This window comes from Ambystoma mexicanum, chromosome 3p (genome assembly GCF_040938575.1).
Source record: "Ambystoma mexicanum isolate Mex_15411 chromosome 3p, UKY_AmexF1_1, whole genome shotgun sequence".
Lineage (NCBI taxonomy): Eukaryota > Metazoa > Chordata > Amphibia > Caudata > Ambystomatidae > Ambystoma > Ambystoma mexicanum.
Window position 1 is genome coordinate 787,448,607 of NC_090925.1, and position 16,420 is coordinate 787,465,026.

General features: G+C 46.2%; 1 protein-coding gene across 1 annotated transcript in view; it reads left to right on the top strand.

Annotated features, from left to right (window-relative positions):
* Positions 1 to 16,420, top strand: part of PHGDH (phosphoglycerate dehydrogenase) — a 172,420-nt gene that overhangs the window by 116,867 nt on the left and 39,133 nt on the right. The window contains exons 8-9 of the mRNA XM_069651768.1: positions 7,125 to 7,277; positions 14,327 to 14,459. Coding sequence (XP_069507869.1) covers positions 7,125 to 7,277; positions 14,327 to 14,459 — 286 coding nt within the window. The remainder of the gene's footprint in view (positions 1 to 7,124; positions 7,278 to 14,326; positions 14,460 to 16,420) is intronic.

Genomic DNA, 16,420 nt, shown 5'->3' on the forward strand with positions numbered 1-16,420 from the left:
TGTTGGTTTGGTCATTGTGAATCCCTCCTCATCAAGATAGAACTCAGTCTTCTACGTCAGTTGTGATGAGTTGAGGTGCTCGGATCTTTGTATGATTGCGTTTCCGCCTCCTTCTGTTTTCTCTGTTGGCATTTATTAGTTTAAAGTTGTCGGTATGGCTTCATTTGCGAAGGCTTTGTAGTTGTCCGATAACCAGGTTTCTGTAAGAAGGAGCACGTCTAGGAAGGTCATGGAGTGTTTTGCCATCGATCTAATGTTGAGAAGGCTGCAATGTAGTTGGTTTAATTTTCCTTTCGGGTTGTTTGTATTGTTGGCTCGGTTCGGTGTTTGTCGGTTGAGATTCCGTTGCTGGTGGTTCTCTGCTGGTTGTACCTATCGGGAGGTGGGGTTATTTGGTGGTATGTCTCTTCGTCGAGTAGACTGATAAGGTTGATGGTAGGTTTGGTTAGTTTTGGTTCATTCAGACCAGTTAATTGTCCTGGTACCCGTCTGTTGTTCCAGTCTTTGGTGATGTAGGGCGTGTGGAGGGTAATGGATTCCAGTTTGTCCCTGATTCTGGTTGGGGTATTATCCTCCGTGTAGTCCGTGTTGGGGTTGTTTATCAATTGTCATGTTACGTTTAGCTTATCAGTGGTGTCTGTATTGGTAACGCTTATTGCCTGTCGGTTTATTGTTGTTGTTGGTCTGCCTTTGCTTACCAAGCAGTCGTATGTACAGAGGTAGTGAGCAATGTAGTCTACCTTTGCTGTGCTATTAGTATGTGTCCTCAGGCCGTCTGGCCTGTTCTTTACCCATTTTCTCAGAGTTATGGGATTTTGCTGGTCTGCACCTTCCCACGCGGTTGGCGTGTCCTTGTTATTTCTGTTGTCCATTCTGTCTTTCTTGTGGCGAGGCATGGTGTTTTGGTTGTGGGTTGCATTCTTTTGAGTGGGCATCCTCTGAATAAATTCTAAGAGTGCTGAGGGATTCCCTGTGGTGGCGAAGTCGGAGAAGTTTGCTTCTAGCTCATTGACTGGAAAGGTTCTGAATGACGGGCGTTGAGTGAGGCAGCGGTTAGCCTGATCTTTGTGGGCTGTGGTTGAGTGGGTGATCGGCAGTGGGATGGCAGCATGGTCAGACCAGTCGTGTGAATAGATTCTGCACAGGTGATGTGGGGCATGATGTAAAGATTAGGTCTAGGGTGTAGCTTTTGTTGTGCGTGGGGTAGAGGACAATTTTCTTAAGTTTCATCAATCCAATCAATGCAAATAGCGAGCTTTGAGGATGGTTGTCGGCGGGAGACTCATGAAAAAGTCACTACTGTGAGGCGGTCTGTAGATGAGGTGGAAGGTGATGGATTCTTTGTTATAGAGGGAACTGGCGGGCAAGTGATTTAAACTTGTGGAGAGGGGATGATGTGGCATTGCCAATTGCTCCTGTGGATGATTGCCACTCCACCCCCTGCCCTTCCTTGTTGGGCGACATGTTGGATGCAGTTGCCAGCGGAATACGAGGACATTGAAGACATGAAGAGAGGATGGGGTAAACTGCTTCCACGATGAAGAGGGCATCAAGGTTATTTTAGATGAGGTTGGCGATCTTAGTCCTTGATCAGCATGACGGGACGGAATGTGTGGCTGTTGGATGGGGCAAGGGTAATATTGCTGGGATTCACTAAGGTAGCTTGGCAGGGCTCCCCACGGTCCTTGGCTGTTGGAACCCTAGCAAGGGTGCAGATGGGTCATGGAGAAAGGGAGATGTGGTGATATATTTTGGTGAACAGTTGTGTAGTGACTACTTTGTAGGTGAAATGCGGAATAGAGTTTCTTGCCCTTGGCCCTAATGGCCCTGAACAGAAACTGGTGCGGTCCTTGTCTTTGTCCGTCTTTTGCGGAGGATGCCAGCGATGGGGACACCTAAGCATGACTGGTCAAATGGGTGGTGGGCAGAGCAGCTGACTGGGAGGGCCTGGTCACATGACCAACCTCCTCAATGTTGTCTGCCTGGAGCTGGCCTGGAGTCCTTAAGTAGTTGACTGGAAGGCGGGCCAACTGGCGGGGGGCAGAGCAGCAGGGCCTGGTCATGTAACCAGCAGCCATCTCATTGCTGTCAAATGCCACTTTAAAAGTATTGCCAGAAGAGATTATCAAAGGTTGGCCCTCCAGGATGCAATATTTCTTTCCTGTCTGGGTACGTTTTTACAAAACTAAACTGTGATGGCTGGAAGGTGTTGAATTAATCATAACCGCTGGCATTGCTGTCGGCAACCCACCAGGTAGTCTTTTTCAGTCTACCTTTCCATTGTATATGGGAAAGCAGCCTAAACCCATAGGTCTCTCCGGTCTCTTTTCAGGATGCACTCATTCTAGTCCTCCACCAAGGGCAATCTCTCTTGGTGCTTAGTTAATTTCTCATAGGAGCCCCTCAAAGTCTTGTTTCTTTTTCCAGTCTTTGGCACCCAAAATCAACCTTTGAAACACCTGGTCTAGAGTATCCCATGTGAAAAAATGTTGAGACAAGACAGTCCGGAGTGAAGCAGCACACTCTTGCTCAAACATTTTGGCATGTCAGGATCACAACAGATCTATTTTCAGATTTGCCTATCTTTGCTTATAAGAACAAATCCTCCATCTGGAATATGTTGATGCATACTGAATGCTATGACAAAGTGACGTCTAAAAGGTTGGCCCTTTCCTTGCCATGCTTGTCAACATTGCAATAACCTGATGAAGGGGCCCTCCAATTACCATTCCTATATTGGTCAGAAAATCAATTTGAAATCATGCTGTCCTTGTGATTCCTCTAATGTTGTGCATTCATTGAGGTGCCTGTGTGGGGTATACTATGCAGGATTAACCACTAGGAAAGCTAAACGACAATGGACTGAGCATAAGTCTCAGATCCGCACACAATCTGCGCTCTCTAGTAGCGGTACATTTTAAGAAAAAGCTGCACGCTATTGCACAGCTTCAATTCGTCATCTTGGAGCAAGTGAGCAGTCAAGAGAAGAGGCGGTAATGTACGAAGATTGCTACACCAGCAGGAGGTCTTTTGGATCGATGCACTTTCTGCACTACACCCTAAAGGGATAAATGTGGATTTTGATGAAATTTTCCTTAATCTAACTGTACTTTGATTTAACTAGTGACATGACACTTCTGGTTGGCATCTTGCAAGGTCGGTTACTGCGGTAACCATCTGGGTACGAAGTTTCACCAGCAGGGGTATTCCTAGGTCTGAAAAAGACCCAGCGCTACGCTGATGTCAGGAACTGTCAGGACTGGGGCTAGCTAGCCTTTTGGTTGTAGCGCCTGAGATTCTATCCGGGGATGCAACGAAAGGACCATGGCCTATATCCGCCTTAAGCCCCCCAACTCCCCTAGCAACGCCTCTGTCCACCAGGAATGTATATATGCTGCGGCTAGAAAAAAATGTTTATTTTATGTCAATTGTATTTTCTAGTTTTAATCTTGATTCTTATTCTGTGTTTTTTTTATTTTTCTGGGAGACTTTTCGGTACTGTTGGACAAGCTCTTTAAGGTGTCATGATTTTAATTATGCACAAGATGGGAGATTTTCTGTTCTGCGTTCAATTATTTCTCCACTCTAGTGTATGGTGATTTCCACCATCAATTACGCACTTAACAGTATTGGACATTGCGCCCCGTTTATACTCCCTTTTTCTTTGATATTGTCTCTTTGATAAACAAAACTCTTCTTCACCCTCAGCATGCTGGGTGTACAGTATAGGATTGTCTGAGTCCTTGCTCTTATTTTCTATATGGTATTTGTCTTATTGTGCACCATTCTTGGTATGGCAGTATGATTTCTAGTGTTGGTAAGTGGGGACAATCGTCCCAGGCCCCCAGGAGGTTCCAAATGCGGCAGATGCCAAAGACTGTGTTCTAGATGCCTGGGGAGGTTATAGGGGGGGGGGGGTGTCGTTGGGAGCTGCATTATGGGTATGTTAGAATATAATTGGGTGTAGACTGCAGTAGGAATGAAATGCTATCTTAGAAAATAGCAGCCATCTTGAAATGGAATAGCAGCCATCATGAAATCGACAGTATAACCGGCACGGAACATAGAGATGCTCATGTGAATGCTGGGTTGGGTTGCAGTCTGGGCAGCAGTGAGAAAGGCCAAACCCACGGAGTTTCATAAACGTCTTATATCATTAGCACTTGTAAGCCAGAAAGAATGTCCCTTGCAAGGCCATGAGGGGGCAGAGAGCTCCCTGTGAACAGTTTCACGAGAAGGAGAGCACGAGCCTCCAACCTGCATCAGTCCAAACCCTAAGTTATAGCGCTGAGATGCCTTTGTCCAAGACCCCAGCATGCCAAGGTACCAGCCAGCTCCAGACCACCGACCATAAAACTGTTGGATCGCCAATCAGGGAGATTACAGCAGAAAGATACATTCACAATGTCTAGGACCCCTGTGATTTGTGCCTTGAGGTGCCCGGGGGGGAGGGGGTGGGGGGCGGCAAGTAACAAACATAAAACCAGGGTGGGAAGATTTGGGACGGCACAGATGCGTCTGGGATTGGGGCTGGGTTTTGTAAGTTAGCATGACCTCAAATGTATCCTCTGCGCCCATGTCTGCAGTACCAGGTGCACATTAGGGCACAGATAGGGAATGTTATGTTTTATACTTATAAATGCCAATAAGAAACCTTGTGCCCCGATGCCCTGCAAAGAAGAACCCCATTTGGAAGAAGACAGACCGGAGGATTTGGGACCAATGGCCTGGCATCTCTTAGGGGGCAGGCGATCTATGGATGAATGTGATTTTAATGAATAAATAATAAATTCATTTTTACCAAACCCAAAATAACAAAAGAAACAACTGAATTTTGGGTTTTTCAAGCCCCCAGTTTTCCCATGTTTGAAGTCCCACACACACCCTAACCCCTCCCCAACAGATTTAACCCCTTACCCCACCCCCACATATTTATATATTTTTGAATTCTGTATTTTTTCATTGTTTTTATTCGTTAAAATCGTATTTGTAATTTTCTATTAATTGTAATTCCTGATATATGTATAGGGGCGCACCAACCAGCCATTTGGGTCTGTAACCTATGGAATGTATGTCACTTCTGACGCTTTGTGCCTTTATAATTTGCTCCATATACTGTTTTCGTCAGAGCACTCCGTGGCAGCAGAGTTCTTTGTCTTGGTTTTTTTATGGAAATAAACCTTGCTCTCCTTGCAAGAGGTTTGCTGAGTCTTTTTCCCTAGTGGGGTTGTATTTTATCTGGTGTGAGCATGGAGGGGCTTCTCTACACTAGGCAAGCATTTTGATTTAAGCGTTATGTACCCGTTAGGAATTTTTTTTTTTTTTTTGGTTTTGTTGACCCCTGGTATGGTGACTTATCATTGAACGTGTTTATCTCGTACTACTACTCCACTCTTAAAGATGGCGCTTTGCCAGTATACGAGTTACACCTTTTTTTTTTTTTTTTCCCTGCGTGCATGTCCTGATTAAGCACCCACCTCTTATTTACTTGGGGTGGCTTTGAGGTGCTATTGGGTGCATTGCAATGTCCTTTGGCCACATCGGGTGAACTGGCTGCCTTCTCTTTATGGGTTGCTCTCAATGACTTCTCTTACAGTTTTGCAGTCTTTGAACAATTTGATACCTTATGACTGATCTTGAGGTGGATTCACACTATGATCAGGTGTATCATGGCACCGATCTGTCTGCAGTGGGTGTTTCTAAGACTATTTTGTCTTGATGACCTTACTCGCACTAGCTTCTCTTTCGATATGTAGGCTTTCTCTACCTGTCCAAGAGACCTGTGCTTGTGTTCTCTGCTTTACTTTGTTAAAGATTGTCCTGGGAAAGCTGATGTCCTTTCTAATGTTGGTTGTGAATACTGAACAATGTCTCCAAATCGTTGACTTCAGATCTGCTGATTTAGCTTTTGATTATACTCTTTGGTTATAATTTAGTAAATGTTGAGGGTCTTTCACCCTGAAGATGGAACACTAGTCCCGAAACGCGTAGGATTCCTTTGACCCTCAGTCAGACGTTACAGTTTATGCTGTTACTAAAATGACTGTGGGCCTCATTAGAAGTGTGGCGGTCTGGAAACCAGGGTGCCATTAAGCTCACTGGCACCCTTGTTTCTGCTCCGTCACACTACGAGTCTGCCTGCCGGCGCTGCTGCGCCCGACAGGTTTGACCAATGTGGGCACAGTGGCCCGAGTAGGCAGATCCGTCACGGAAGCACTGGCACTGTTCGCAACAATGCCGGTGCTTCCGTCTCCCCACTCCTATGGGACTCCATGGGAATGGGGATTTACAAAATCTGGTGCCCGACTTCCCTTCATGTTGAAACATTCTGCATTATGACTGTGCAATTATATGCAACATTTGTAAACTTTATTTCTACTCTGGCAGATCAACTTACAATTGAGATGACCTTTTTTGTTTATTAAATGCATATTTCTACTGTGTTTGTCGTGATTGGTGAAAACCTTTCTGTTGATGTATTTGAGCAATTAGGTTCCACTTTTGAGTGTGCCGCTGGGCTCCAGACAGTCTTGTGTGGAAACTTTTTCACAATTTGTTCAGGTTCCATTGAGGGAAGATCATATATGCCAGCAAGCCCCTCCGCAAAATGCCAGTAGATTCACGATGTTAGGTTAAAATTATGAAAAGTTTGATACAAGTGCAATCACTGTTTGTTTTTCTAGAGTATCCCATGTCCAGCAGTCATTTGCTCCTGACTGCAGGGCAAGTATTTTTAGTGTCATTGCTGGCTTGCTATTTCCCTCCGACTAAGTCCTTCTACTGTTACTGTCTAGCCCGACTCTTACCCGTTGGTTCATTTTTGTTAAGATTTGGCACCACTAACTATTGGTGCCAGGTTAACCAGACTTGCATTGGTCTCTGCCCAGCTACCTTAGACCTCGTCCCGTCTCTCGCTTTTCCCTCTTGGCCAACCCTGGGGTTCTTTGAATCTTGCTGTCCTCCACTTGGTTTCACCCACCTCTTCTTTTGTTGTTGTCTAACCTCCTCTGTCCCTCATCACTCGGCAACATTTCCCTTTCTGTGCTTTGTTCATAGGCCCTTCACCCTCCACATTTACCTTGTCGTTTTGTTAATCTAACATTTCACTTTATTTCCTTTGACAGGAGCCTCCTCGTGACCGGGCCTTGGTGAACCACCCCAATGTGATCAGCTGCCCCCACTTGGGTGCCAGCACCCGGGAGGCCCAGAACCGCTGTGGAGAAGACATTGCAGAGCAGATTGTTGACCTGGTGAAAGGCAAGGCGCTAGTGGGAGCTGTGAGTACCTACTTGTCCTTCCTCCACCACTTGCGAAGACCTTTTCTCCCTTTATTCGCCTTCTCACCTCAAACCTTAATCCCTTTCCACAACAGCTTCTGTTTCCATTTCCTCGCTTCATGTCCCGTTGACGGGACTTTTTCTTGCTTTTTTTGCCTAGGACCACAAGTACGAGAGCACCGCAGATCTCTAATCGCTTAGTATATGTGGCCAACTCAGTGAATGATGAAAGGCTGTCCCTCTGAGCCTCACGTGTTCCGTACAACATCCAATTGGCAATGACTCTGCATAGCTCATCTTGCAACTGAATCACCAATGCAGCACCAAGCAGAAAGAATATTGATAATATGAAGCAGACTATGTCAAAATTAAAAGTTACAAAGGATTGATTAGAGGTTCAGCCCATCTGACTAACCATGTATCCCAAAAAGGTCTTCCCTGGCTGTACTTTAAAGAGGTTTTTCAAAGCCAGTACTGTTGTAGGGCTCTGTGAAGGCAACCTTCTTGGACCTGCAATGAACTAAATGTCTGAACTTGGCTTCCTTGTTAATGAGGACAACCAGTTAAGCTGAGCCCAAGGAGATCAGTGATTTGTTTTTAAAGTATAATTAACAAACAGAAGAGCTTATCAAACACCAGGTGCGTGCAAAAATACTTATACAAATATGTGCATTACATCAAAGGTAATACAAGTTTGGTGTCAATAAATACACATGTACACACAATACTACTTTTTAATGAGACCAAGCCCTATTGTAGGAACAGAATTGTCAAGGTAAGTTTTGGAAGTATTTCAAAGTTCTTCCATAGGAATCAATGGGGCTCAAATTTGCAATAGCTCTTTAGCCAGTACAATCAATTCATAAGCTTTCATGTAGCGAAGGGGCAACTACCTATCCTGGTCATCTAGGGTGACCCCAGGCTCAGGATGCTCGGGCTCAGTTTCCACAGCTGAAAGCCAAGAAAAACCAGCTTCGAGCAAGGATTTTACACCCATTGGAATAAATAAGGACCAGGGAGGTATCAAAGCTATCCAGCCCGTTGAACCCTGATCAAGACAGGCAATGACCCCAGGCGAGCCAGGATGATTGTTTGGGGACAACTACTCTCACTGTTGGTTCCGACGTTGGAAGTCCAGGGGTCACATGAGCAGAGTGGACCTCTGTTGACCACTATGACCGCTTGCTCCGGCGCTTCCAGTCTGTCATTAACCCTCCAGTAATGGATCACCACCTGGCTGGACTTGGATGAAGCTCAGGCAGGCATCTGCAATCCCTCGCAATGTTGGAGGAACCCCAGGACATCAAAGGCACAGCAAAATGGAAGTGACCATGCACAGGGTCTGAATGCAAAAGAGCAAAGGATCACCAGAAGGGCCGGACGGCAGCAGAGTCCCAATCTCATGATCAGGAGGCACTGCATGATTTACAGAGCCAGGCTGGATGAGACCCCAGCGACAGTGGAAGTCTCCACTTCAGATGCTGCATTTGGATTCCTGGACCACAACTCCTCAGAGATCAGGAGGGTGAGCTCTGTGATGCAGGACCTGGAAATGGTTAGGCCCAACAGTTCAAGGGAAGATCTATCTTGTCGAGAATCCTGCATAGCACAGCTAGGTCTTGCGATGATGAGCTTGGACAATGGCGGTTCCAGCAAAAGTCCTACTGTGACCTCTTTGTGTTTGGATACTTGGCTCTAGTTGACGACGGCAGAACAGCTCTAGATCACCTCCTGATGACAAAATTCTGGACTGCGGCCGGTCAATTTGAGATACATGATACATTTAAACTAAGTTGCTGCACAATTACGGACAGCCATGACTCATGCAAGGTTTTTTTTTTTTTTGTATTGGGGACTTATGCAGTCTTTCACCAAGACGATATCCGTTGCAGTGGCACAAAGAGCCTTCCCGGGCTCTGGACAGAACCTCTGAAGACGAATGACCATATATGGCGGTTTCCTTCTTATGCTTGGGAGACATTTTGGGACAAGGTCCGTCTTTATGGCCAGCTATTTGGAGGACCATAATGCACAAAAGGCTGCCATGCGCTAAGTAACAAATGGGACACAGAAGAGCACCCAAAAGTGGATAAATTAAGGTACTCCTGCCACTAGCCAGTCTAGGCTTCACTGGGTGTCAAAGAATGTCTGCAAAGCGAGATGGGGTTCCCACTATCTTGATGGGGGATGTAGTAGTTATTTACCATAGACCTAAATGAGCAGACAGATTCCATTCTGTATTCATCATAGCCTTAAGGGCTAACCAGTACCCCTAAAACAAAAGGTTCACGGTAGTTCGCAATAAAGTTTGGGGCACAGATTCCAGACGAGGTTAGTTGGTAGAAAAGTTAGTTCAAAGAGAAGAGGACAAGCCCTCGGATTGGCAAAAGATTTCAAACGCTTTCACCGCGGTTGAAACGGACAACCGGATTTGCGCAGTACCTTTAAAACGGAGAGGGAGAGGGAGCTGTAGCTGAGGCGGACGTTCCTGGTGGTTCCTACAGGCTCACGGTTCCTGAAGCGACTGTCCGACTGACACGAAGTAGGAAGACTGGAGGGTCCTGCGCCACCAAGGGGAGAAGCCAGCAGCAGAGCAAAACGAATAAAAGGTGCACTCCTTAAAACCCAAGCAGGGTCCAATCTTCCTGGCTATCCGGCCCACTGTAGCTTTGTACAGCGAATTCGACCAGAGGAGGGGTCCTGGCTTGCAGTTTGGGCGAACTGGTTGGTCCCACCAGCTCAATGGAAGAAGTTTCCTGGAGGATCTTCTCTGTCATCGGATTCGGAGATTCAGACCTGCAGCAGGGCTTCATGGGGCAGTTCAGTCGTGGTAGCGGTCCTCTTCTTCCAGTTCCTCGTTGGTTCTTTCGTTCCAGTGGCAACTGTGCCTTTCCAGTCCCAGAGACCTGCTTTTTATGCAGTTTTCCCCCATTCATACAGCCTGGCTGTCAATCGCACAGCAGGGTGGCTGTCCTGGCAAGGGCAGCCCACTTAGCCAATCAGACAGGAGTGCGACTTGAGTTACCAAGGGAACCCATGGCAGGGTTCCAAAGACCTCTCCCTCACATCCTGCCTACCCAGACTTTCAGGCGCCTTAAGGAGGGCTTCTGTGCAGAAGCCCACGAAAAAGACAGTGAACAAAGGAGTCATCCCCGGTTTGGCACGCAGAGAAAAACGCCAGAAAGACTTTAACAAAAAGAAATGACTAATAAACCCAGCTGGAACAAAAATAAAATGTATTTGGTCAAGCAGGGTTTATGTTCGAGGCTAATATAATAGCCTAAAACATTACCACGTTTATATAAATTAATCTCGGTAGAAAAGTTAGGGTAGTTACCACTGCCACCAGACAAGTCTTAATGTTAAGGGAGCGAAACAATGCTCCAAGAGGCAAAGACAAAAAGGGATAAGAGTTAACCCTTTCCAATACTCCATGAAATATGGGGTGCACTGGGTCTGTGGTTTAAAGTGACCACATAAAGTTAACGGCAACTTTAAATGTTTCTGGGGGACAGTAGCCAGCCCCAGAAAAATGGAGTCAGTGGGAAGTCTCAAAGACAACCCTGTGTCACTGCACTGAAGGTGCTCATGGAGTAGTTGGGCTCTGGAGCCTCACCAACACACAAAATGGTAAAAACACACATGGCAAAACACATGTAAGAGTGGGGAAAAAAGGCTCACACTCTTACCAGGTGAAAAAAATAAATCCTAGAAATCCAGCAAAGCTGCTGAGGGACTAATTAGGCAAGGGAAATCAGCCATTTATGAGAATTCTCCCTAACACACACCCAGCATGATTTGTAGATGTCCAGGGCAATTCCCTTTGTTTACTGTAGGGGAATAACCGGGAGGCATGGGCAGGTGCGTTTACAGCGTATCCTCTGGGTTTTGATGACAGAGAAAGGAGGTCAAGGGTTGTGAAAGGGTTTGGACTCCCTAGATGTCTAAGATGTTTTTCTTCTCTTTTCTTGAGGGAAGGTCAGGATGGATTGGGGCAAGGAACGGGGGGAATACCATGTCTTGACTTTGGACGCTCTCCCCAAGGACCCCCTGCCCAGGTGAACCTCCATCGCTTGTCCGCCCCTAGGGTTGGGATCCAAGAGCAATGGCCCTTCCCTGGTCACCTGAGCAACGGATCCCCCGGGACTACTTGTGAGAACGCCCTCTGGTTTCTCACAGTACCTAAATTGCAGGATTTGTTTCGTGGAGATGTTTGACTGCCTACGCATGCATGTAGTTATTACATGCTGTATGCTCCCAGAATAACACCGCTTGAGATGTGTATGCAGCATGCGGTTCTGAAACAGATTTACAATGCAGAAGGAACACATAACCTACCTGTAACAGTAGTTTTACGGCTTGATGCCGGTTTTTGATCCTCCTGCCAGAATCCGACAACTCCATCTGATCACAATCTGAAAATAGTTTGTATGTAGAATTTGAAGCCTTCGGGCCATCCCCCCCACAGTGATTAAAAACCTGCCCATGTTTTGTGACTTAACACAATGCATATCCTGAGTCCAACCGCTACATAGCAGGATTATGCACTGAATTTGAGCCTATAACCAATTATTGGTGCAACACATTTGTTAAAGGTGTGTAATATTTGCTTTTTCTGGAAGTTCCTACATTAGCTCAAGACTGCAGGCCTTGTACACTGAGGCCCCCATTGCTTTTCCTCACAAAATGAACATTCTTTGCCACTTCGCCTGTGACCCAGGCAGTCTGTAAACATTAAGCATTGGACTTAGTTTATGGGCAACTGTCAGGACATGGTAAGGAGCAGGTCAAGCTGTGGACATAGCTGCTGCTTCTCCCAAAATTCCTTCAAGTCTGTGGTATCTTCCCTTGTATGAAAAGGGTGTAAACTAATGTCTAAGATACTAGTTTGCAGCTTCTTTTTAGTATTTTTTTTCTTTCTTTTTTTCGGACTACCTCATAATATCAGGCTTGTCGCTGGAGACGAAGGAAAATGCAGGAGTTGCATGAAGTAGGTGCTAGGGGCAGGACTCTGGCATCATTAGACCTGGCCGCCTACTCTGACCTCTTTTGGTGCTGAGTTTAAATTGTTTCGTTGATCATAATCGGTCTGGTTTTTGCACTGGGCGGGGTGAGAATTTGCCTTTATGTTCAACCAGGCTTGGCGTTTTAAACTATTATAATGGTGATGTGTACCTAAATACGCTTTACGTAACGTGCAGCGATTTACCCACTGCCACCACAGCAGTATGAAAATAACTCTTCGTACACAGCTCCTCTACATTCACATACATTGAACACTCCCCTAACCAGAACACACGGCTCAGCACAAGATAGCACAGCGTATAGGTTACCCCACATGCACCTGTGAGTGCATGTACAATGGTTGTTGTGTGAGCAAATGCTGGTGAAATGTATCCCTTTCTCTTCTCCCTTTATTATTTAAAAACAGAGTAATTTACAGGCATCCATAAATGATCCATAACAAAGTGCATCCATAGTGTCTGTAATGTATCCCTTTCTCACTTGTTCCACAAGTCTTTATGAGCGCCCCTAATATCTGGCTGAGGTTGTGTTTAAATATCCGTACTCTGTGGCATTCACATCTGTGTCTGATCCCTGGATGCTCCCCCTCTGGGTCCTAGTGCCCAACCACCGAATCCACTGAACTATCTTCATCTCTCACAGGATCTCATTGGCTCCAAGTGCTGCAGGAAGTTCTCTGTGTACACCATCCGATTACTTCCGGATTGCGCTAGTGGCGTAGAAACCCCAGAGTGCTACATGCATACACGACCTAACTGCGGGTGTCCCCATGACCTAGTACCAAGGACATGCCCTCTTGGCGTGAATCGCCTTTGGATGTAACGCACCCCAACCATTCCTTAACGGTACCACACACAGACTCCCTGGTTAGTTTAAAAGACACCCGTTTTCAAACTGTCATTGTTTATTGTTTCAAACCTATGGGTTATTTCGACCCTGCAGTAAACCTCGCCTGTTGCTGAAATTCTTTTTACATGGACAGGGGCCTGTTCCCAGTAGGGGCTTCAGAAGAGTTTGAGTGCAACCATGCACATGCTTTAAGATGTGTAGTAACAAGTGTATTTTCCCCCCACTTTTTTTATTTATGTATTTATTATTTTTTTAATAATGAAACCTGCAATCCAAAGTCCCAGCGTGTTTCTACTCGAATGACTAAAAAAAGAACACCAATGGGGCAACGGGGCAGTGCCCTCACAGTATCCCTCTTTGCAACTTGCCCAGGAATGCTTCAATATATTGCTCCTGGTTTGTTCACAACTGCTTCACCGCTTATGTCACTGGCACATATATTAAGCACGAGTGTCTGGTAAGCCGCTGTAGGAACTAGACAGCCTACTGTCTCTCAGAATCTATAATCTTTCATTTCAAAGCAAATCTAGAACCCCCCTTCTATTCTTGAAGCCTCAATAAATGCTGTTTGCTATAGTATATATACATATTTTCATTTGAGTTTACAATGTTTGCTGTCCCTCCTCTCATTTGTCTTTAAAAGTCTGCAATGAATGTGCGTATATAAGTGATTGAAGGCTGCTGCCAATTGATGTCTCAGAATAAATTACTCAACTAGTACCAAAGCCTCCCACAGCCCCCTTGTCTCCTTCCTTTGCACTAAATCTTGATCCCTGTACAAGTGGAGAGACCTATCTAGTCTTGGGAGGATAGCTCGGGGGCAACATGCTCGCCTTGGAAGCAAGACAACACGGAGCACCACAGGTTCGATCCCTGGGTCCGCGCCTAGAAACCTCTGGGTATTGTGCGTGTTATAAATAACATATCTGGGTTTCCAATTTATCCTGCAAACTGCATAATAGTAAGATTGTAGCTAGCCCCTCACAGCAAAGCCCTACCCTTTAATAGAGAAAGCATGTATGTAGGTGCTAAGGGTTGCTACATGATGGAGCACTCGCCATTTGTGTCTGTTAATAAATCTCCTTTCTGCCCCCCTCCCCCCGTCCTGAGCTTCCCCCTCACCCCTCAGCTAAATGTATGATAATTCACTTGTTTTTTTTGTTTGGTTTCTCCAGGTCAATGCCCCCGCCCTGTCCAGTGCCTTTGCACCAGAGACGAAGCCATGGATCAAGCTGGGAGAAGTCCTGGGGACCTTTGTCCGAAACAGCTCCTCGCTGGAGAATCCAGAGTTTGAAGTGACCACAGTGGGTGAGCCCTGCACCTTGTCTACTGTAGAACTGACCTGTCTGGCGGACATTTTGAAATTAACCTGAAAAAGCAGGATAGTGGGCTGGCAAACCTGTCCCTGTCGTCTTCCCCGGGGTTTGTGAAGATTTCCTTCATGACATATGCTGTGAAGTTTAAGGGCAATGAAAAGGGATCAATGCTGACGTGGTCCGAGCCCCTTCAGCTGCTGCTGTTCTGTCTCGCGGTCTGGTGATGGACGCAGCCTCAAACCTCACCACCTCTGTTATACAAACTACTCTGTTTTCTTTTTAATACTTTGTAGATCTCCAAGTGGTCTTCAGGTTCACATTTAGAGTAATTTCGCTCTTGGGGATTCCCTCCTGATTATTTCCTTGGAAGGGTACAGATGTGATGGGGATGCTACTACATTAATGCTGCTTTTCAATGGAACAAAGATGATAAAATCTCCCCCAATCTACTCACGTCGTGACCCCCGGGACTTTGACGCTACCCTCTTCATTGACACTTGCTCTTCTCTCCCATCTCACCAAGACTTTACATTACTCTCTGCTGACGATGCTCTCTCTTCCCTTTCATCTTCTATCTCCACTGCCCTTGACCAACTTTACCCCCTTTCTCTCTTTCGCCCTACTCGGAAACCTTCTCAACCCTGGCTTACCTCCCATCTCCGCTCTATGCGACACCTTCTCAGGCGATTAGAGAGACTCTGGCTCAAAACTCCCTCGCTTTCTAATCAAACCTCTTACTTCTCTTACCACGCACTTTACAACTCTTGTCTTGCAACCACCAAGTCCTCTTACTACTCTAACCTTCTCCAGTCTCAAGCCTCTCATCCTCGTCGGATTTTTCAAACTCTTACCCGCCTTCTTTCTCCTCCTACTCCCGATCCCTCATCCAACTCCACTCTTTCTCCCTCCGACTTTGCTAACTTCTTTTCCTCCAAAATCATCTCACTCCGCCAAAAAATTAACTCCCTCTCTTCTCCTCCCCCCTCTCCACCCTCTTCCACTATGTCTGTCTTCTCATCTGTTTCTACTTCAGATGTCTCCTCCCTTCTTGCCAAAGCACACCCCACATCCGCCCCCTCTGACCCTCTCCCCTCCGTTCTCATCCCCAAGATCTACCCTCTTCTTATTGCTTACCTTACCACTTTCTTCAACTCCTGCCTCTCTTCATCTACCTTTCCCTCAGATTTCAAACATGCAACGATTATTCCTATCCTAAAGAAACCCTCTGCTGATCCACTTCTCACCACTAACTACAGACCTATCTCCCTTCTACCTTTCCTTTCTAAACTCCTTGAGCGTCTCGCCTACTCTCAACTCTCTTCCTTTGTCTCTTCTTCCGCTCTCCTTCCTCCCTTCCAATCAGGCTTCCGACCCAAACACTCCACTGAAACTGCTCCCACCTCTATTCTCAATTCTCTACTCTCTGCTCCACATGCCAAGCAATCTTCCATCCCTATTCTCCTTGATCTCTCTGCAGCTTTTGACACTGTTGATCACCCACTCCTGCTACACACTCTCTCCTTCGGATTCAAAGGCCCTGTTCTGAAATCGTTATCTTTGCCATCTCATGGGGAGGCCAGACCTCTCCTTCCTTCCCTCTTATCTACGGTGTTCCTCAATGCTCTGTACTTGGTCCTTTCCTCTTCTCTCTTTACACCTCCCTCATTGCCCCTGTTATCTCCTCCTTTGGTATCTCCCATCACTTCTATGCCGATGATTCTCAACTCTTTCTCCCTTTCTCCTCCTTCACACCTGACCCCCATCTTAAACTCTCCTCTTGTCTCACAGCCATCAAGAACTGGATGTCCTCCCGCTTCCTCTCTCTTAACGCTGATAAAACTTAAGTCCTTTTCTTCCCTTCTAACACACTTCCTCCTCCCTCTCCTCCCCCTTTCATCCACTTTCCTCCCTCCAACCTCCCTATCTCCTCCCATGCTCGTAATCTAGGCGTTC